This window comes from Dendropsophus ebraccatus, chromosome 5 (assembly GCF_027789765.1).
Source record: "Dendropsophus ebraccatus isolate aDenEbr1 chromosome 5, aDenEbr1.pat, whole genome shotgun sequence".
Lineage (NCBI taxonomy): Eukaryota > Metazoa > Chordata > Amphibia > Anura > Hylidae > Dendropsophus > Dendropsophus ebraccatus.
Window position 1 is genome coordinate 6,514,072 of NC_091458.1, and position 23,371 is coordinate 6,537,442.

The window sequence follows — 23,371 nt, forward strand, 5'->3', positions numbered from 1 at the left end:
ACCATTGCGAATTGCAAAGGACTCAGATAAGGTGCCATTAATACGGACTCTGGCAAATGGGTTCTTATATAACGCCAAGATTCTATTGATCATAGCAGGGCCCAGGGCAATTTGGCGGAGTGTGGCCTCCAGAAATCTCCAATCCACCCTGTCGAAAGCCTTCTCGGCATCTAGTGACAGCATAAGGGTTGGAATGTTGTGAGAGTGGGCGTAGTGAGCGAGAGAGAAGGCTCGGAGGGTATTGTCTCTGGCCTCTCTTTTGGGGGTGAAACCCACCTGGTCAGGGTGGATCAGAGACTCCAGGAGGCCAGACAAGCGCGTCGCCAATAGTTTTGCATATAGCTTAGTGTCCAAATTTATCAGCGATATGGGGCGGAAACTAGAACAAAGGTTGGGGTCCTTTCCTTCTTTGGGGATTACCACAATATGGGCCTCCAAAAAGGAGGAAGAGAGAGGATGCAAGTCAGAAATATTGTTAAAAACTGAGAGTAAGTGAGGGGCGAGTTCCGTTCTGAGTTCTTTATAAAACTTTGCAGAGTACCCGTCAGGGCCGGGGCTCTTACCTGCAGGGAGGTTCTTCATGGCTACAAGAAGCTCTTCCGATGAAAAGGGTTCTTCCAGGGAAGCGGAAATATCTGGTGGAATGGTGGGAAGGGCTGTATTCATAATGTACTGAGTGAGAGATACATGGTCACTAGGGGTAGGGTTATTTGTATGTGGGGGCGGGAGTTGGTAGAGGGAGTGATAGTACGCACGAAAGGTTTCGGCTATTTCATTAGTCAGGTGCGAGATCCGTCCCGACTGTGTTTTAATGGAGGGGACGAAAGTGGTGGCTCTCTTGTCTCGTAGTGCTCGGGCCAACAAGCGACCTGGTTTATTGCTCCAAGCATAAAATGTCTTGCCACATACCTGCATTGCTCGTTTGTGTCGCTTATGAAGGGCATCCCTAAGCGCCAGGCGAGTGCGAATCAGGTCCTCGAGTGTATCCTGTAGGCCTGACTGTTTGTGGTTTAGCTCGAGGTGGTGTACTTGTTTAAAGAGATCTGAGATCTTTGCAGAGGCCGCCTTTTTGAGGCGTGTGCCATGACTGATCAACACGCCGCGTAAGGTGCACTTTAAGGCCTCCCATTTCATGCTTGGAGCAGTATCGTCAGCCACATGATCGGCTGTAAAGTGGTCTATGGTGCGCTTAAGGTCAGTAAGACAGACTGTGTCTTCCAGTAGAGATTCATTGAGTCTCCAGGAGTGGTGAGGTTTTGTGCGAGGGAGAAAAGAGAAAGAGGAAAAGACTGGGGCATGGTCAGAGAAGAGAGTGGTCCCTATGTGTGAACTAGTAAGAAAAGGTAAAGACGCATGCGATGTGAGGATGTAGTCTATTCGGCTATAAGATTGTCGGGGGAAGGAGTAGAAAGTAAAATCTTTGGTATTTGGATTCATGATCCTCCAGGAGTCACACAGTTGGGCATGGTGGAGAGCACGATGGAGGGCTTTCAATTTAGAGCAAGATAGGAGAGAGCGTCCAGAGGACGTATCTAGGAGGGGGTGAAGGGGCGTGTTAAAGTCCCCACAGAGGATTATTTCCCCTTTTGCAAAATGGTTGAGATCCCCGATCACCTTAAGCAGGAAAGGAATCTGTTGGCAGTTGGGTGCGTAAATATTGGCCACCGTAATCGTCAGGCCCGCTATTTCACAGATTAAGAACAAGTATCTGCCGTCAGGATCAATTCGTGAATTTAAGATTTTGTGAGGTAAGGACCGGTGGAAAGCGATAGAGACTCCTTTCGTCCTATTCTCGGGATTAGGAGCATGGAGCCAATCTGTGTAATAGCGGTTTCTAGACAGGTCAGGGACATGGCCAGTTTTGAGGTGGGTTTCCTGCAGAGCAATAATTTTGGCCTTGTTCTTGTGGAGTGAGTAAAGGATGTTAGATCTCTTCTCGGGCACATTAAAACCCTTAACATTAAGGGTCGCGAACATGAGATCAGCCATTTACATATATTATACACTTACTGCTATACTGAGGAGACCTTGACCTGTACATTGAGGCGTGGATGTAAGAGAGAGAAGGTTCGACCGGAGGGACCTGGAAGAAGATAGAAAAGAGGGGGGTGAACATATAAAAAGGAAAAACCAAACATAACAATAACCAAGGAAGCGGACCAAAAGGGTACGCCAGGGAACTACTGAAGGCAGGAAAAATGTCTGCCAAGAATCCTATGGAAAGAAACACCATAGGGTCACCTATATGGGAACGGGGTTGAGTCGCTGGTTGGAGGACACGTCCTACGGGTCCGTCCATGGCCCTATGAGTACTAGTAGGGTACTAAAAAAGCACCCGGTATATGTTGCTAGCGGGAGTTACATGAACTTTTAGTAATCAGGGAAAAATGGGTCAAAACAAATCAATGCAAAACAGAGCAGTAAGGGGGTCTATCTGCACATAACACATAACCAGACAGTACTCATGGAACAATCAATGTGATTTCTTCTGTCGCTGGGGAAGCGGCTTGTAGTGAGCATCAGGCGCATTCGGCGGTCGAGTGGGGCGATGGTCCACGTTCTGACCAGGTGGGAGCAAGATGTCAGAGCAGAAGCGTTCCCATTCGGACAAGTCTACAGGGGGTAGGTCGAGAGCTGTCCGGAAACTTGATAAGTCTCTTGGTTCACGAAGAGTAGCAGAAGTCTCAGCTGTGCGGACTATGAGGGAAAATGGGAATCCCCAACGGTATTGAATGCCTTTGTCTTGTAATACTTGTAAGAGTGGTTTTAGGAGCGCTCGTTGCTTCAATGTAAGCAGTGATAGGTCGGCAAATATGGAGATCTTCGAGCCGTTATATTCCAGAGATTGTTGCGAGCGCGCTTTTCTCATGATGTCCTCTTTTACCACATAATAATGCACCCGGCATATAACGTCTCTTGGGCGGGTGGGATCGGATCGTCTGGGCTTTAGAGCCCTATGGGCCCTGTCGATCTCGATGTAGGTCTCAAGGGGTCTGTCTAAGATCTTGTTAAAGATATGAGTGAGCACTTTGCACAGGTCTTGCGTACGGACATCTTCAGGGAGTCCACGGACCCTCAGATTGTTCCTGCGATTTCTATTTTCCAAATCGTCTAAGCGATTAGTCAGCATGCGTTGTGACACAGAAAGTTTATCTGTTAGTATAGTAAGATCGTGTATACTTTTAAAGGCGCTATTGTTAGCCTTTTCAAGGGCCTTCGTACTTGCTTGCAGCACCGTAACTTCAGTCTTAACCGCTCCCAATTCCTGTCTCCAGGTCTGTTTGAGGTCCTTGGCTAGCATTTCCATATCGTGCTTGGAAGGCAAAAGGGCCAGGAGGGCCTGTAGTTCAGGATGCCCTTGGAGAGCGACAGCTGCCATTTCAGGAGAAGGTAAAGGGGTGTGTAGAGTAGGTGAAGCAGGAGTAGGTGACTGTGAAGGAGCAGGCCTATGTATAACTGAGTCAGCTGAGGAAAGTGATGAGGAGGACAGAGTAGCATCCTCAGAAGAGGAGTAGTAGGCAGTCACTGCATGTTTCTGGGAATGCTTAGAGGGGGTCTTAAGGAGCTTACGTTTAGTCGGAGGACGTCTGGTGTCCTCTGAGTCCGATGAGGAAGCCCGATCCGCTATATCTGACTCCGGGCTATGTAATTCCGGAAGGCTCTCTGCCGTGTCAGTGACGGGGGGCCCCGCGTGGGAAGGAGAAGCAGTAGACCTTGCAGGGGTCTGCAGGTGCGGCCTACGTTCCTGTCCCTCAGGCTGCTGAAGTGGTTGGGCAAGAGCCGCTGACGTGGCTTCGCGGCCGACCGGAGTGCCGGGCTGTTCGCTGTGCGGCGGAGCGGGTGCCGCGATGCCTAGTGTGGCTTGTGATCCCCCTGAGGGCTGATGCGAGTCCCTGCTGCGGCGCAGCTCTGTCGCGGCAGGAGACTGTGTGGGGATGCCTGGCGCCGCCATCTTGGAAGGCTCCGTCCGCACCCTGTGTTTCTTCTGGCGGTCCGGGAGCGGGTTAAAGAAGGCAGAGATGGACTGAGATGCGGTCAGGTGGGTGCTCGGATCCTGCTCTTTCTTTTTCTGTCTCTTTCCCCTCATAATCTAGGCTCTGTCCCTCTGAAAGCTGCGGCCTTAGACGGAGCTCCTTTCAGTCACGTCTTCCCTCCAGCGCGTCAAGCCACGCCCCCCCATGGCCCAAGTTTTATTATGGTCATCACATTTTATAGACAGATAAAATATAGGGTGGTAACAAATGCTAATAAGACATAGATGAGGCGGTGCTAGTGATTTAGATATTCAGTCATGCGCAATGGCATCTATATTAGTATTCATTATTATTATTCAAAAAGGTCAAAAAGGTTAAAACAATACATTCTGTACAAAGATACTTTTTCATGAATCCAAGAGCACAATGTAGTTGTTTTCCATAAATTGTTTATAGATAAGAGTCTCTGGGTCCTTGGGGATTGTGTCTACAAATGATAACTTTCCAGGAGTTGTTCTCAGTGATGTGCTTCCAGCATTCCTCTTCTTTATCCAGAACATCTCTCTGTCACCCTCTGATCACGCTCTGATCATCTCCAGTCTCTTAAGAGGGCAATATATATAGGTGTAGTCATATAGGTACGGTGCAGGTAGGTAAAATCGTATCGCTGGCCTTATCACATCTTAGTGATGGAGTATTATGAGGAGAGATCAGGCAGACATCTTAGTGATGGAGTATTATGAGGAGAGATCAGGCAGACATCTTAGTGATGGAGTATTATGAGGGGAGATCAGGCAGACATCTTAGTGATGAGGTATTATGAGAGATCAGGCAGACATCTTAGTGATGGAGTATTATGAGGAGAGATCAGGCAGACATCTTAGTGATGGAGTATTATGAGAGATCAGGCAGACATCTTAGTGATGGGAATATTATGAGGAGAGATCAGGCAAACATCTTAGTGATGGAGTATTATGAGGAGAGATCAGGCAGACATCTTAGTGATGGAGTATTATGAGGGGAGATCAGGCAGACATCTTAGTGATGGAATATTATGAGGAGAGATCAGGCAGACATCTTAGTGATGGAATATTATGAGGGGAGATCAGGCAGACATCTTAGTGATGGGAGTATTATGAGGAGAGATCAGGCAGACATCTTAGTGATGGAGTATTATGAGGAGAGATCAGGCAGACATCTTAGTGATGGAGTATTATGAGGGGAGATCAGGCAGACATCTTAGTGATGGAGTATTATGAGGGGAGATCAGGCAGACATCTTAGTGATGGAATATTATAAGGGGAGATCAGGCAGACATCTTAGTGATGGAGTATTATGAGGAGAGATCAGGCAGACATCTTAGTGATGGAGTATTATGAGGGGAGATCAGGCAGACATCTTAGTGATGAGAGTATTATGAGGGGAGATCAGGCAGACATCTTAGTGATGGAGTATTATGAGGGGAGATCAGGCAGACATCTTAGTGATGGAGTATTATGAGGAGAGATCAGGCAGACATCTTAGTGATGGAGTATTATGAGGAGAGATCAGGCAGACATCTTAGTGATGGAGTATTATGAGGGGAGATCAGGCAGACATCTTAGTGATGGAGTATTATGAGAGATCAGGCAGACATCTTAGTGATGGAGTATTATGAGGAGAGATCAGGCAGACATCTTAGTGATGGAATATTATGAGGAGAGATCAGGCAGACATCTTAGTGATGGAGTATTATGAGGGGAGATCAGGCAGACATCTTAGTGATGGAGTATTATGAGGGGAGATCAGGCAGACATCTTAGTGATGGAATATTATGAGGAGAGATCAGGCAGACATCTTAGTGATGGAATATTATGAGGGGAGATCAGGCAGACATCTTAGTGATGGGAGTATTATGAGGAGAGATCAGGCAGACATCTTAGTGATGGAGTATTATGAGGGGAGATCAGGCAGACATCTTAGTGATGGAGTATTATGAGGAGAGATCAGGCAGACATCTTAGTGATGGAGTATTATGAGGGGAGATCAGGCAGACATCTTAGTGATGGAGTATTATGAGGGGAGATTAGGCAGACATCTTAGTGATGGAGTATTATGAGGGGAGATCAGGCAGACATCTTAGTGATGGAGTATTATGAGGGGAGATCAGGCAGACATCTTAGTGATGGAGTATTATGAGGGGAGATCAGGCAGACATCTTAGTGATGGGAGTATTATGAGGGGAGATCAGGCAGACATCTTAGTGATGGAGTATTATGAGGGGAGATCAGGCAGACATCTTAGTGATGGAGTATTATGAGGGGAGATCAGGCAGACATCTTAGTGATGGAGTATTATGAGGGGAGATCAGGCAGACATCTTAGTGATGGAGTATTATGAGGGGAGATCAGGCAGACATCTTAGTGATGGAGTATTATGAGGGGAGATCAGGCAGACATCTTAGTGATGGAGTATTATGAGGGGAGATCAGGCAGACATCTTAGTGATGGAGTATTATGAGGGGAGATCAGGCAGACATCTTAGTGATGGAGTATTATGAGGAGAGATCAGGCAGACATCTTAGTGATGGAGTATTATGAGGGGAGATCAGGCAGACATCTTAGTGATGGAATATTATGAGGAGAGATCAGGCAGACATCTTAGTGATGGAATATTATGAGGGGAGATCAGGCAGACATCTTAGTGATGGAGTATTATGAGGAGAGATCAGGCAGACATCTTAGTGATGGAGTATTATGAGGGGAGATCAGGCAGACATCTTAGTGATGGAATATTATGAGGAGAGATCAGGCAGACATCTTAGTGATGGAGTATTATGAGGGGAGATCAGGCAGACATCTTAGTGATGGGAGTATTATGAGGAGAGATCAGGCAGACATCTTAGTGATGGAGTATTATGAGGGGAGATCAGGCAGACATCTTAGTGATGGAGTATTATGAGGGGAGATCAGGCAGACATCTTAGTGATGGAGTATTATGAGGGGAGATCAGGCAGACATCTTAGTGATGGGAATATTATGAGGAGAGATCAGGCAGACATCTTAGTGATGGAGTATTATGAGGGGAGATCAGGCAGACATCTTAGTGATGGAGTATTATGAGGGGAGATCAGGCAGACATCTTAGTGATGGAGTATTATGAGGACAGATCAGGCAGACATCTTAGTGATGGAGTATTATGAGGGGAGATCAGGCAGACATCTTAGTGATGGGAATATTATGAGGAGAGATCAGGTAGACATCTTAGTGATGGAGTATTATGAGGAGAGATCAGGCAGACATCTTAGTGATGGAGTATTATGAGGGGAGATCAGGCAGACATCTTAGTGATGGAGTATTATGAGGGGAGATCAGGCAGACATCTTAGTGATGGAATATTATGAGGAGAGATCAGGCAGACATCTTAGTGATGGAGTATTATGAGGGGAGATCAGGCAGACATCTTAGTGATGGAATATTATGAGGAGAGATCAGGCAGACATCTTAGTGATGGAGTATTATGAGGGGAGATCAGGCAGACATCTTAGTGATGGGAGTATTATGAGGAGAGATCAGGCAGACATCTTAGTGATGGAGTATTATGAGGGGAGATCAGGCAGACATCTTAGTGATGGAGTATTATGAGGGGAGATCAGGCAGACATCTTAGTGATGGAGTATTATGAGGGGAGATCAGGCAGACATCTTAGTGATGGGAATATTATGAGGAGAGATCAGGCAGACATCTTAGTGATGGAGTATTATGAGGGGAGATCAGGCAGACATCTTAGTGATGGAGTATTATGAGGGGAGATCAGGCAGACATCTTAGTGATGGAGTATTATGAGGACAGATCAGGCAGACATCTTAGTGATGGAGTATTATGAGGGGAGATCAGGCAGACATCTTAGTGATGGGAATATTATGAGGAGAGATCAGGTAGACATCTTAGTGATGGAGTATTATGAGGAGAGATCAGGCAGACATCTTAGTGATGGAGTATTATGAGGGGAGATCAGGCAGACATCTTAGTGATGGAGTATTATGAGGGGAGATCAGGCAGACATCTTAGTGATGGAATATTATGAGGAGAGATCAGCAGACATCTTAGTGATGGAGTATTATGAGGGGAGATCAGGCAGACATCTTAGTGATGGGAGTATTATGAGGGGAGATCAGGCAGACATCTTAGTGATGGAATATTATAAGGGGAGATCAGGCAGACATCTTAGTGATGGAGTATTATGAGGGGAGATCAGGCAGACATCTTAGTGATGGAGTATTATGAGGAGAGATCAGGCAGACATCTTAGTGATGGGAGTATTATGAGGAGAGATCAGGCAGACATCTTAGTGATGGAGTATTATGAGGGGAGATCAGGCAGACATCTTAGTGATGGAGTATTATGAGGGGAGATCAGGCAGACATCTTAGTGATGGAGTATTATGAGGGGAGATCAGGCAGACATCTTAGTGATGGAGTATTATGAGGGGAGATCAGGCAGACATCTTAGTGATGGAGTATTATGAGGAGAGATCAGGCAGACATCTTAGTGATGGAGTATTATGAGGGGAGATCAGGCAGACATCTTAGTGATGGAGTATTATGAGGGGAGATCAGGCAGACATCTTAGTGATGGAGTATTATGAGGAGAGATCAGGCAGACATCTTAGTGATGGAGTATTATGAGGGGAGATCAGGCAGACATCTTAGTGATGGAATATTATGAGGGGAGATCAGGCAGACATCTTAGTGATGGAGTATTATGAGGAGAGATCAGGCAGACATCTTAGTGATGAGGTATTATGAGAGATCAGGCAGACATCTTAGTGATGGAGTATTATGAGGGGAGATCAGGCAGACATCTTAGTGATGGAGTATTATGAGGAGAGATCAGGCAGACATCTTAGTGATGAGGTATTATGAGAGATCAGGCAGACATCTTAGTGATGGAGTATTATGAGGAGAGATCAGGCAGACATCTTAGTGATGGAGTATTATGAGGAGAGATCAGGCAGACATCTTAGTGATGAGGTATTATGAGAGATCAGGCAGACATCTTAGTGATGGAGTATTATGAGGAGAGATCAGGCAGACATCTTAGTGATGGAGTATTATGAGGAGAGATCAGGCAGACATCTTAGTGATGGAGTATTATGAGGGGAGATCAGGCAGACATCTTAGTGATGGAGTATTATGAGGGGAGATCAGGCAGACATCTTAGTGATGGAGTATTATGAGAGATCAGGCAGACATCTTAGTGATGGAGTATTATGAGGGGAGATCAGGCAGACATCTTAGTGATGGAGTATTATGAGGGGAGATCAGGCAGACATCTTAGTGATGGAGTATTATGAGGGGAGATCAGGCAGACATCTTAGTGATGGAGTATTATGAGGGGAGATCAGGCAGACATCTTAGTGATGGAGTATTATGAGGGGAGATCAGGCAGACATCTTAGTGATGGAGTATTATAAGGGGAGATCAGGCAGACATCTTAGTGATGGAATATTATGAGGAGAGATCAGGCAGACATCTTAGTGATGGAGTATTATGAGGGGAGATCAGGCAGACATGAGCAGTTTAGGAGGGGAATGGCTTCTATACATTACAGGATTTCCTAAGGGCTATCCCCTACACCTGATGAATATGTACAGTGTATGTATTATAATTACATTCATCGGTAGAATGAGCCATGCCCCCCTCACAGCAGCACCATATTACCCAGCACACTCCTAACCACGCGCATGTATTTTCCGCGCTCTGATTCGGCCCCTGCAGACTACACACTGTGGGCGGGGTAAGAGATGATATCACGTGATCGGAACATAACTCCTCCTACTGCCATAGCAAATCTCCCGATCTTTAGGAATAAACCCGCCTCCCAACTGCTCCGCGGAAGTGACGTCAGCACATGGTACGGTCTCCATGGCGACGTAGCATTCCGGCAGCACGCTTCTCCTCGCTGATAAGTCACATCCGGTAATGTCTCTGAGGCGATCACCGCGGACTGTGTAAGAGGTGGTGGAGGGGAGTGATAATGATGGGGGATGGTACTGTCACACTGTACCGCAGCTTCTCCTCTTCCTGTCATTACCTCATGTGTATACAGGACCAGAGCCAGCAACCTGTCACTCCTCTATATCGCTGCTCCCCTGACTGACTCCTGGCCGCGTATCTCCTCTCATGCTTCTAGGTATCTAAGCTTAGATACACAGGTGACCATAGAGAGGGCTGAGACCTCCCCCAATACTACACCCAGTGCTGGAATAGAACTAAAAATCCCAGCATGGTATTACAGAGAAGTAGTGATGTGTGAGGGATCTCCAGAGCTGCACTCACTATTCTGCTATTACATAAGTTTTTATTCTCCAGAGCTGCACTCACTATTCTGCATTTACATCCTGTCTCATCCTCCAGAGCTGCACTCACTATTCTGCTGTTACATCATGTCTCATCCTCCAGAGCTGCACTCACTATTCTGCTGTTACATCCTGTCTCATCCTCCAGAGCTGCACTCACTATTCTGCTGTTACATCCTGTCTCATCCTCCAGAGCTGCACTCACTATTCTGCTGTTACATCATGTCTTATCCTGCAGAGCTACACTCACTATTCTGCTGTTACATCCTGTCTTATCCTCCAGAGCTGCACTCACTATTCTGCTGTTACTTCCTCCAGAGCTGCACTCACTATTCTGCTGTTACATCCTGTCTCATCCTCCAGAGCTGCACTCACTATTCTGCTGTTACATCATGTCTTATCCTCCAGAGCTGCACTCACTATTCTGCTGTTACATCCTGTCTCATCCTCCAGAGCTGCGCTCACTATTCTGCTGTTACATCCTGTCTCATCCTCCAGAGCTGCACTCACTATTCTGCTGTTACATCATGTCTTATCCTGCAGAGCTACACTCACTATTCTGCTGTTACATCATGTCTCATCCTCCAGAGCTGCACTCACTATTCTGCTGTTACTTCCTCCAGAGCTGCACTCACTATTCTGCTGTTACATCATGTCTTATCCTGCAGAGCTACACTCACTATTCTGCTGTTACATCATGTCTTATCCTCCAGAGCTGCACTCACTATTCTGCTGTTACATCATGTCTTATCCTCCAGAGCTGCACTCACTATTCTGCTGTTACTTCCTCCAGAGCTGCACTCACTATTCTGCTGTTGCATCATGTCTTATCCTGCAGAGCTACACTCACTATTCTGCTGTTACATCATGTCTTATCCTCCAGAGCTGCACTCACTATTCTGCTGTTACTTCCTCCAGAGCTGCACTCACTATTCTGCTGTTACATCATGTCTTATCCTCCAGAGCTGCACTCACTATTCTGCTGTTACATCCTGTCTCATCCTCCAGAGCTGCACTCACTATTCTGCTGTTACATCCTGTCTCATCCTCCAGAGCTGCACTCACTATTCTGCTATTACATAATTTCTTATCCTCAGAGCTCCACTCACTACATTCTGCTGTATACATGATAGGTTTAGGTACCTGGCTATGTAGCTTCACACATGAGGCTTAGATACATGGCTGAGCAGAGAGTATCATACATGATAGGTGTAGATACCTTAGGTTAATAGTTCTGTCTCAGTTATAATGGGATTAGATACACTGGGTCAGTAGCACAATATCACACATGAGGCTTAGATACACAGTACAGCTATCTCTATGGGAGCTATCATGGACAGACACTAAAGGGCTCAGCAATACCCAGCAGCCTGTGCACTGTGGTCGCTCCTTATAGGCCACTCTGACTGCTGGGACTGCGGAGTGCACAAGGGGGTGGCACCTGTGTGTACAATCCCAAGATGGCCGCCCTAATGAGCTGTTACCATGGTGATCACTAGAGATAAGCGAACCCGCTGAGGTTCGGGTTCGTATGAACCTGAACTCTCGGCATCAGATTCCCGCTGTCTGCCCACTCCGTGGAGAGGGTGGATACAGCCGGAGGACCGCCTGGAAAACTGGGATACAGCCTATGGCTATGGCTGTATCCCAGTTTCCCAGGCGGTCCTCCCGCTGTATCCACCCTCTCCACATAGCGGGCAGACAGCGGGAATCTGATGCCGAGAGTTCAGGTTCATACGAACCCGAACCTCGGCAGGTTCGCTCGTCTCTAGTGATCACCCCATAACATAATGACTGAATTTACAGCCATGTGAGATTTATTACATATCTGGTTATACCTCCACCCTCCCTGCTGTAATATGACTTATCTCCATGGTGATAGCTCCTCGATAAGGGGATGGGGGGTGATGGGGTATAAGAGTATGGGGGGGGGGGGGGGCATAGGGCAGTCATTGGGGGCAGAGTACAATATGGGGAGCACAAATAAATATGGGGGGTGGGTGATGGGGGTATAAGAGCACGGGCGGCATAGGGCAGTCACACTCTCCTTTATCTGTGAGCAGCATTCGGTGTGGGCTCGGTGCAGTCTCTTCAGTCTGATGGTTTTCATGCTGCGGCTTTCACCTCACCCCCCCTTCCCTGCGCCGCCTCCTCTTACCTAGGTAACACCCTGCAGCTCTGTGGGGACACTGCAACTGCCAGGGCATGTTGGGGGTATTAGTCCTGCTACAGATTACGGCGCACTGACCTGCATTAACCCCTTAAGGACAGGGCCTGAAATGGCCTTAAGGACAGGGCCAATTGTCACTTTTGCATTTTCATTTTTTCCTCCTCGCCTTCTAAGACCCATAACTCTTTTATTTTTCCACCTACAGGGCCATGTGAAGTCTTGTTTTTTTCAAAAGCAGGTGTATTGTGTAATGGCATCTTTCAATCTGCCATAAAATGAATGACTGAACCCCTAAAATATAATTTATGGGGTCATTTGGGTCAAAGAATGCAATTCCGCAAATATTTGGGGGGTTCCATGTTTACGTAATGCACTTTGCGGTAAGACTGGCATTTTTTTCTTCCATAGGTCGGTCTGAGAACAGCGATATGCAGGTTTACTAGGTTTTCTAACGTTTTACTATTTTTATTAGCAGTAAAAAAAAATTTGCAAGTAGGTGTATTTATAATGGCCCTATTGTTACTCCTGTAGCACATTTATTTTTTCACCTACAGGGTCGTATGGGGCGTAATTTTTTGCGTCATGATCTCTAGTTTTTATTGGTAAAATTTTTTCTAGATCAAACGTACTGATCGCTTTTTATTAATTTTTTTTATACATAAAATGTCATAAAAAAAAAAAGCAATCTCTGCGGTTTTTTTTACCGCTTTTTGTTCACCGTGCAGGAATAGTATTGTTTTATTTTAATAGATCGGACGATTACGCACGCTACGGTATATTATATGTTAATTAACTTTATTACCATAGCATAGCAGGGATCAGTGTTATCTGTGATCTTCTGATTCAGCCTGCCTGTGGCCTGTGGCAGGCTGAATCAGAAGACCGAAAAGAGAAGACGGCACCGAGGTAAGCAGCAGACCTCCGGCAGTCAGGAAATGTGATTGGGACCCCTGCAGACACGCTGCAGGAGTCCCGATCGCTAAGTGACCAGAGATGCTCCGGTCACTTATACTTAAAAGGCGTGATTGTGGCGTTTAAGGGGTCAATGGCGGGCGGCCGCGTGATCGCGGCGGCCCGCCATTGAGGGTGAGGGCCTGGCTGCAGATAGCATCCGGTCCTCACCCGCTATGGGGCGGGCTCAGTTCGTGAGCCCGGGACCGCGCCAGGGCGTACATTTACGCCCTCCTGCGTTACGGCCCTGCGTTACGGCCCTGTGTCGTTAAGGGGTTAAAGCACCTCTTTACCCAACCATAACCCCCCCCCCCCAAAAAAAAAAAGGTACCGTTAGTTAGCTGACATCAAGAACTTTCCATTTCCGGGGTTCAAATTGGCCCTCGTGCCGCCTTTGGGGGTACAAATTTGTAATCCGGTGGAGGGATGACAATAAGGCCGGGCCTAGAGCGTTCGTGCCCTAGGCCTGTGAGGGAGGGAGATTTATACTCCTCAGTCTCCGTAAATTGACAACTAACTTTATTTATACACCACCATATCCTCAGCTTTATTATGTTTTGTTAATAATCATACATGAACGATTACTTTACTGGAAGCGTCCACTGACTTTTCAGATTTGTACTCCAGCACCGTGTAAAGTGATGAGGTAAGATCAGATAATCCTTTAATAATCCCTCCATGCAGAAATTTAGTGTGTTACAGCAGCAGAGATATTACACATACAAAAAGCTAAAAGGTAAAGTAAAGGCATTACAAATAAAGTAGACAGAGAGAAGAAAAGGTTAAAAGATACAATAAAACATTAGACTATGTAAGTTCTCTTTATGGAGTGATCTCTGCATAGGTGGGTGTTGGTTGTACAGCCTGACCGCTGCAGGAAGGAAGGACGTCCGATATCCCTCCTTTCCACACTTAGGGTGAATTAAACGGTCACTAATAGTACTGCCCAGTGCTATCACGTCTCGTGCATAGGATGGGAGTCATTCTCCAGTATGGAGCTGACCACTGACAAAATCCATCACTTCCCCACCACCTGCATCGGTTCCAGGGGGCTTCCAAGGACAGAGCTGACCCTTCTGATCAGCTAATGTGATGGCGGAAGTGCAACAACAAACCCGTAATGATACCCGACCCCTGTCATGTCTGACTTTATCTCTCTGCAGGTAAAGAGAACTGGATCTTGTGAATCCCTCCTAATTCTTTGTCGGGATGATACATTACATAAGGCTAGGTTCACACTGCGTTTTCAGCATCCGTTTAACGGATCTGTTTTTTGCAAAAAACGGATGCATTTGTGTGCATCCGTTTTTGATCCATTTTTCCATTGACTTTCATTATAAAAAAAAAATGGATCAAAACGGATGCGTTTTTTTTTACGCACAATAAAGTACTGTTGACACTACTTTTTTGACCGCTAAAAAAAACGGATCCGTTAAACGGATGCTGAAAACGCAGTGTGAACCTAGCCTAAAATTTGGCAGGAAATGTGACGTGAAAGATGATGGGAGTTAAAGGGGTTTTGTGGCAGGTTTCACACCTGTGCTTTAGGAAAACCTTCCCATACACCCAATGTACTTATGTGTCATATTTGGAATCAAATGATTGAGGTATTTAGATAATCACAACTAGTGAGAGTTGTGTACATCTGGCAGGGTCAGTACCTGTACACAAACCTATGTACCTCTGTGCCAAATCTGGGGGCAAATGATTAAGACAAAAGAAAACTAAAGAGCTGAAACCCAAACCACTCATCTATGGCTGTAATGACCCAACAGGTGTAGACCCACTGTGTCCCCTACCAGTAGAGGGATGAGGCAGGTGCAGAGTAGCAGTGAAGCAGACCCAGTATGTGATGCTGGTCAGCTAAAATAAGGTGCAAAGATAGGTAGATACAGCAATACAACAGTCTTTCACCCGATAAACAATACAGAACTGTTAGCCAGGGTACTTGAGCTATCTGTATAGTAGTAGGGAGATATGCTTGGCTTATAAGTAGGTCTTGTGTAGGAAGGCTGTCAAGGGGCCTTGTCTATTTAGTGCAGAACTCTACCGGGGTAATTAAGACTAAATAAGTGACTTTATATGAGAAACTTGCACTCATGGTTGACTACATATATATCACCTTGTGTCAGAAGAGCTCAACAAGTGCCAGGAGTCCCAGGCATGCACAGCAGTATGAAGCTAGCCACTCAAGGTTTCCTGAGTAGACTGAGCAGATACCAACAGAACTTTATAGGATGCTGAGATGGACAATGGAATGGAGTTATTGTTTTAGGAGAACCCATGGTAGCAGATGTGCAATCATCATGATGTGAGAAGACAAATTGTCGCAAGTGGTTCTCCAAAATGTGGATCACACGTTTAACCTGTGCTTTTGGTGTGCAGATGGTATCCAGACCAACCTGATGTCAAGCAGTATACAAAGTGCTATCCAGATTGCAGATGTGAACTACACCCCACAATGCGATACAATATGGACAGGTAAAGAATGGAGATGGAATATGTGTTCCACACACAAGGTTCAGACCATTGGCAGAGTGCAGTCCAGAGGGTGGGACAAAATGTGTGATTTTAGAGAATTGATCCACCACTTTTCAGATCACGGAACAACTTGCTGAAAATGGAAAATCTGTATGAAGTCCATGGTGATATGTTGCCAAGGCAGATCTGAAGTGGGTAGTAGTTTCAGCAGCCTTGCAGGTTTAGTTCCAAAAGCCTTGTTATGGGCACAGGTGGTACAGGCAAATACAAATTTACGGGCAGACTAAGTAGGCCACCAGTAGTGTTGTGAAAGCAGGTCAGTAGTCTTACGGATTCCTGAATGGCCGGCATAGAGCAGTGTCCCCATGTAAGTATATGTTTCCTCTTAGCAGAAGGGACAAAGATATTTCCTGGGGGAACGTCTTTTAGCAAAACGGGTGCTACAGAGACCAGACGACTGGGATCTATGATGTGCAACCGGTTCCTTCAGGATGATCTGCTGAATCAAAAAACCTGGAAAGGCCATCTACCTTGACATATTTGTCTACTGGGCAAAAGTGTAAAAGGAAGTGGAACTGTGCAAAGAAGAGTGCCCACCCTGCTTGTCAAGAATTCAAGTGTTGAGCAGTTTACAGATAGATCCAGTTTTTATGATTAGTGAATATGACCACAGGATGCAGAGTACCCTTTAGCACAGTGCTTCTCAAACTGTGAGGCGGGCCTCACCAGTGAGGCGCCCTCTAGTTGTTGGTGGGGCCCAGCTGGGGAGGCAGTTTTCACAAAAGTAACTATGATCTGCACAGTCCTCTACTGTTTGCTAAAATCCCCATTATAGCAATATTATTAATTTATTTTGTACTTACTTTATTATTATCTAGAGCTTGGGAGACGGGTGAAAGCTAGCCCTAGCATTATTTTCTGCTTTTATATGGACTTTCACCACATCCTCTTGGTCAGTGTGGTGAGGCCCAGGCAGAGCTGATGAAGGCAATATGCCGAAACGCTTCCTCCTGTACTGTGTGATGCTTTGCACATAATAAATAAGCATATATTTTAATTGGTGAAGTGCCGGGACTTTCTTCTACATTACGTCTGGGACGCCATCCCACTGCGAGCACCACCGCAGCAGTGCCGTCTCCACCACTACTTCAGGCATTGCCTTGGCCTGTTGGGTGAGGCTCCAGTAGATAAAGTTTGAGAAGCGCTGCTTTAGCAGATGTCTCTATTCCTCAAGACAACTTAAAGAATGAGTCTGGCGAGTACGTGAAGGGGAACATAATAAAGAAAGTATGCTTACCAGACCCTGTGTCAGCACTGCGACGCATCACTGAGCTTTCATACCACGCCAAATCTCATTTTCTTCCGGCTTTGGGGTACGTCATGAAATGTCAGGAAAGATTGGGATTTAGCCTGCCCAGTCAGTCAGTAACTGCAGCAATGTCACACTCCAGTCACTGCCTGGCTGAACGGGGCATCCATCAGCCATGTCATGACGTAGCAGTTGGAAAGATGTGAAGACTGCTGGCATGGGTCCAGGAGCGAGATGGGGGCTGTATGGGCACCAACACAGGTAAATATGCCTTCTTTATTATGTTCCCACTTCCTGCCCCAAATTATTGCCCCACCATCCCTCCAGACTTCTGCTTTAATAGTGAGTAGCTCTTTCCCCAGTGGTGTAGTTCTTTTCAGCTAGAGAAAATAGTTTGAAGAAGAAACTGCACGAGTTGTTGGTGGGGCAGGTGTCTGGGTGATGGAGGGCAGGAGCAGCAGAAAACAGCCTTTTACTGTACGAATACAATATAAAGGTGTTCCGGGAGTAACCAAAATGTTTGCAATTGTAATGGCTTATTCACATCTAGAGATATATTACAGGAGTAATATAGTAGTAATTGCTTAATGTGAATAAACCACTAAGATTGCAAGAATTTTGGTGAGTGCCGGGAATTGTATGCTGTTTTGTTTGGTTCTCATGCAGCACCCTTGTGCATAGATGTCTGGTGTATAAACCCTCTTACCTGTTTCCTTCTCATCCTCTTGTTTGGTTTCTGGATCATAGGAGAGGTGTTATATCTGCCAGGTCCTCCATGTTGTGTCTGTGTGTGACTACTTACTGCAGCAGGTTTGGCATTGGAGGAGGTAATGGACACACGCTCATTTACAGTGAGAAAATATGTTTATTTATGGCAAAGACATGATACTAATAAACTGTATAACCAGTCTACACTCTATAACCTATATACAATAGCATTACATAGAAGGAAGACATAAGTATCCTCAAAGTAACATAAAACACTGGTCTGGCTCTACAAATTTACCCACATTATGTTGAACTGGGAATACTGGGAAATCTTCTGATACATTACTATGATCTGTACGATCTACAAATATGATCTATGATTACAATTGGTCGTGGTCAGATCATGTGATCACCAGTATGCTCATTATATAAAGGTTAGAAATAGTAAGAAATTAAAAGATAAAATAAATAAATAAAACCTGTGACCTGTAGTTTACAATGTGCAGGGTCCTCCTGGGTGACAGCCCTTATTATACTGTACAGGATCCTCTGCTCCGGAGATCACTGCTACACCCCATAGTCCTGGGGATAGGAGCATTATACAGGACCCTCTGCTCCGGAGATCACTGCTACACCCCATAGTCCTGCGATAGGAGCGATATACAGGACCCTCTGCTCCGGAGATCACTGCTACACCCATAGTCCTGGGGATTGGACCATTATACAGGACCCTCTGCTCCGGAGATCACTGCTACACCTCATAGTCCTGGGGATAGGAGCATTATACAGGACCCTCTGCTCCAGAGATCACTGCTACACCCCATAGTCCTGGGGATAGGAGCATTATACAGGACCCTCTGCTCCGGAGATCACTGCTACACCCCATAGTCCTGGGGATAGGACCATTATACAGGACCCTCTGCTCCGGAGATCTCTGCTACAGCCCATAGTCCTGGGGATAGGAGCATTATACAGGACCTTCTGCTCCGGAGATCACTGCTACCCCCCATAGTCCTGGGGATAGGAGCATTATACAGGACCCTCTGCTCCCGAGATCACTGCTACACCCCATAGTCCTGGGAATAGGAGCATTATACAGGACCCTCTGCTCCGGAGATCACTGCTACAGCCCATCGTCCTGGGGATAGAAGCATTATACAGGACCCTCTGCTCCGGAGATCACTGCTACACCCCATAGTCCTGGGGATAGGAGCATTATACAGGACCCTCTGCTCCGGAGATCACAGCTACACCCCATAGTCCTGGGGATAGGAGCATTATACAGGACCCTCTGCTCCGGAGATCACTGCTACACCCCATAGTCCTGGGGATAGGAGCATTATACAGGACCCTCTGCTCCGGAGATCACTGCTCCACCCCATAGTCCTGGGGATAGGAGCATTATACGGGACCCTCTGCTCCGGAGATCACTGCTACACCCCATAGTCCTGGGGATAGGAGCATTATACAGGACCCTCTGCTCCGGAGATCACTGCTCCACCCCATAGTCCTGGGGATAGGAGCATTATACGGGACCCTCTGCTCCGGAGATCACTGCTACACCCCATAGTCCTGGGGATAGGAGCATTATACGGGACCCTCTTCTCCGGAGATCACTGCTACACCCCATAGTCCTGGGGATAGGAGCATTATACAGGACCCTCTGCTCCGGAGATCACTGCTACACCCATAGTCCTGGGGATAGGAACATTATACAGGACCCTCTGCTCCGGAGATCACTGCTACACCCCATAGTCCTGGGGATAGGAGCATTATACAGTGTTTAGTTACTGGACATATCATTGGAGGGGATAGAGCATTACCCATAATACACCAAGATACCTTCTTAATACTGGACCCCTGTCATCTGCTCATCTTATCAGGCCTCTTGTTTGTTCAGTTTAAAAATATCTTCAGATTTGGTTTGTCTGTTTCCAGCTTTTTTATTTCTTCCTCTTCTGACTCCGACAATTTAATGCTCCCTATCCTGGAACAGAACCGGCAGTGTTAGTGACTTTGTATTGTAAGGATTGTGAATACTGATCAGTCAGTGAATGGATCATCCTGAGGATGGGATCTGTACATTCTCCAGGCCTGGTGACACTGGGGATTTATTAATACAATGACTCCTGTTTTCTGGAGGTTACATGATCAGTGGTGCCGCTTGTGTCTGGGATCAGTGGTGCTGCTTGTGTTTGGGATCAGTGGTTTCCGTTTGTGTTTGAGATCAGTAGTGCGGCTTGTGTCTAGAATTAGTGGGGTCAGTGGTGCGGCTTGTGTCTGGGATCAGTAGTTCCGCTTGTGTCTGGGATCAGTGGTGCCCCTTGTGTCTGGGATCAGTGGTGCCCCTTGTGTCTGGGATCAGTGGTGCCGCTTGTGTCTGGGATCAGTGGTGCCCCTTGTGTCTGGGATCAGTGGTGCCACTTGTGTCTGGGATCAGTGGTGCTGCTTGTGTTTGGGATCAGTGGTTTTGTTTGTGTTTGGCATCAGTAGTGCGGCTTGTGTCTGGAATTAGTGGGATCAGTGGTGCGGCTTGTGTCTGGGATCAGTGGTTCTGCTTGTGTCTGGGATCAGTGGTGCCCCTTGTGTCTGGGATCAGTGGTGCCCCTTGTTTCTGGGATCAGTGGTGCTCCTTGTGTTTGGGATCAGTGGCACTTCTTGTGTCTGGGATCAGTGGTGTCCCTTGTGTCTGGGATCTGGGATGGCTCATATCTATTTCTATTGATCATCTTTCAGATGTTTTTACATATTGTTTGAATTCTACCTATGGTAAATTTTGTTGACTGGACATTATTTGTACTTTAGAGTTGCCAATGGTCATGCATACTGTCTATGGTCATGCATGCTGTCTATGGTCATGCATACTGTCTATGGTCATGCATACTGTCCATGGTCATGCATACTGTCTATGCGGAAAATTTTCTACCAAGGAGGGTCTTCACAGGTTGGTTAAAGGGGTATTCTCTTCTTAACTAATATAGTTACTCATGTAGGACTCATCAAGTTGAATAGTTTATGGATGAATGAAATTTGTTGCACTAAAGCTGAACTAATTAAGTTTTCCATTTATGTTACTAGTACAAGAAATGAGTGTGGCTAGCCAGATCGAGGTGCAGTCAGCAGTTTATCACATAAACATAACTATATGGCAGAGCATAAAATAGAATATGGTATAATGCTTATACTCACCGTAATGTCTGTAAGCTGCAGGCTGGACTGGACAGAGCTTCCACCAAGTCATGGAAGCAAGGACCAGATAGTTGGTTACCATCCAGGACAAGTCTCTTCAGGGAGGGGTTATTCCTTATTATAGATGCCAACTGGGTGCAGGAAGTGTGTGGTAGGTTATTACCGGCCAATCTGTAGGAATAAGAAAATAAGATATAGCTGACGCGTCCACAGAGCGTTGGTATAAAATCTGTAGATTGTGAATGTGGAGAGAAATACAGAGTATAAGACGACCGTATGATATGCTAGGATTAGATACATGGCTTGGTACAGACTATCACCAGCGATAGGAGTGGATGCAAAGGCTCAGAAGGTAGTATGTATAACAGGATTAGATTCACTGTCTCACCAAACGGTAGTAAAGAGAAATGATATGAGGAGACGAGACAGTCCGACATCAGTAGAGATGTTACATATAAATATTTTCATCACAGAGTCATAACAATAATGCGGGGCATAAAATAGAATAAAATCCTTGTATAACTTGTTCCGCACATGACTCAGTCCTGTACTGTGCCAGTCACTCCCCCCATGCCAGCCACTACACTGGCTCCCTAAAAAGCACAGAATACAATATAAACTCCTCCTCACCCACAAAGCCACCACAGTGTTGCACCTCCCTACATCTCCCTCATCTCTATCTACCGTCCTACACGTACTTTACACTCTGCTAATGACTTAGGGCTAACATCCTCCATAATTCCCACTTCTCACTTCCGTCTTCAGGACTTCATCCAAACTTTACCCCTTCTATGGAATGCATTACCTAAGAATGTAAAACCTGTAATACCCAATACTTTAAACGTGCCCTCAACACTAATTTTTTCAAACAGGCTTATCTCCCCGCCCCCCAACACAAACTCTTAACACTTTGACCTGTACACACAGGCATTGGTTGGTGAGTGATTCACCCACCTTTACATGGACTGTCCTATTTATAATTATGGCTAAACCATTGTAGCAAAAAAACACTTTTGCCCCTCTGCCTCTCGTCTCCACCCTCTCCTCATAGTCTGTAAGTTCTTGTTTTCAAGGACCTCACTCCTTATGTATGGCATGATAATTATATGTAGATCTCTTAAATGTCTGATTTAATCTTTGTATGTACCGCCAGAATTGTAAAGTGCTGCGGAATCTGTTGCCGTTATATAAATAAAAATTATCTCCTCCTTTACTCACCGTAATAACTCTACCCTGCAGTCATGACTAGACAGAGCTTCCACCAATTCATTGAAGTTTTCACCATAAAGATCGTTATCAGACAGGACAAGACACTTAAGGGATGGGTTATTCCTTATTACAGATGCCAACTGGGTGCAGGAAGTGTGTGGTAAATGATTATGATCCAACCTGTAATAATAAGATGAGATGTGGGTGACGCATCCACAGAACGTTATTATAAAATCTGTAAATTGCGAATGTGGAGAGAAAATGTCCTTGGCTGTTAGTAACATCCATAAATGTCATCACTAGAAGCCGCCTCTTGTGTGTGCTGGATGATAGGATTAGATACAGTTAGTAACATCCATGAATGTCATCACTAGAAGCCGCCTCTTGTGTGTGGTGGAAGATAGGATTAGATACAGTTAGTAACATCCATGAATGTCATCACTAGAAGCCGCCTCTTGTGTGTGGTGGAAGATAGGATTAGATACACAGTTAGTAACATCCATAAATGTCATCACTAGAAGCCGCCTCTTGTGTGTGCTGGATGATAGGATTAGATACGCTGTTAGTAACATCCATAAATGTCATCACTAGAAGCCATCTCTTGTGTGTGCTGGATGATAGCATTAGATACACTGTTAGTAACATCCATAAATGTCATCACTAGAAGCTGCCTCTTGTGTGTGGTAGAGCATAGGATTAGATACACTGTTAGGACCATCCATAAATGTCATCACTAGAAGCCGCCTCTTGTGTGTGCTGGATGATAGGATTAGATACACTGTTAGTAACATCCATAAATGTCATCACTAGAAGCCATCTCTTGTGTGTGCTGGATGATAGCATTAGATACACTGTTAGTAACATCCATAAATGTCATCACTAGAAGCTGCCTCTTGTGTGTGGCGGATGTCAGGAATGGTGGCAGCTATATGATATGTCCACTGACACCAGATCTATAATCCATACAAAATTACAATCTCTCAGTAACATCCTTATTTTATGGAATGTCATAAATAAGGGAGTATTGCAGCACCTGGAATC

The 23,371-nt window shown here is 45.8% G+C and overlaps 1 protein-coding gene across 1 annotated transcript in view; it reads right to left on the reverse strand.

The window, feature by feature from the left end:
* Positions 1 to 18,084: 18,084 nt before the first annotated feature.
* Positions 18,085 to 23,371, reverse strand: part of LOC138792214 (NACHT, LRR and PYD domains-containing protein 6-like) — a 40,221-nt gene continuing 34,934 nt past the window's right edge. The window contains exons 8-10 of the mRNA XM_069969356.1: positions 22,340 to 22,510; positions 21,122 to 21,292; positions 18,085 to 19,919 (exon numbers count right to left, since the gene is read on the reverse strand). Coding sequence (XP_069825457.1) covers positions 19,829 to 19,919; positions 21,122 to 21,292; positions 22,340 to 22,510 — 433 coding nt within the window. The 3' untranslated portion in view covers positions 18,085 to 19,828. The remainder of the gene's footprint in view (positions 19,920 to 21,121; positions 21,293 to 22,339; positions 22,511 to 23,371) is intronic.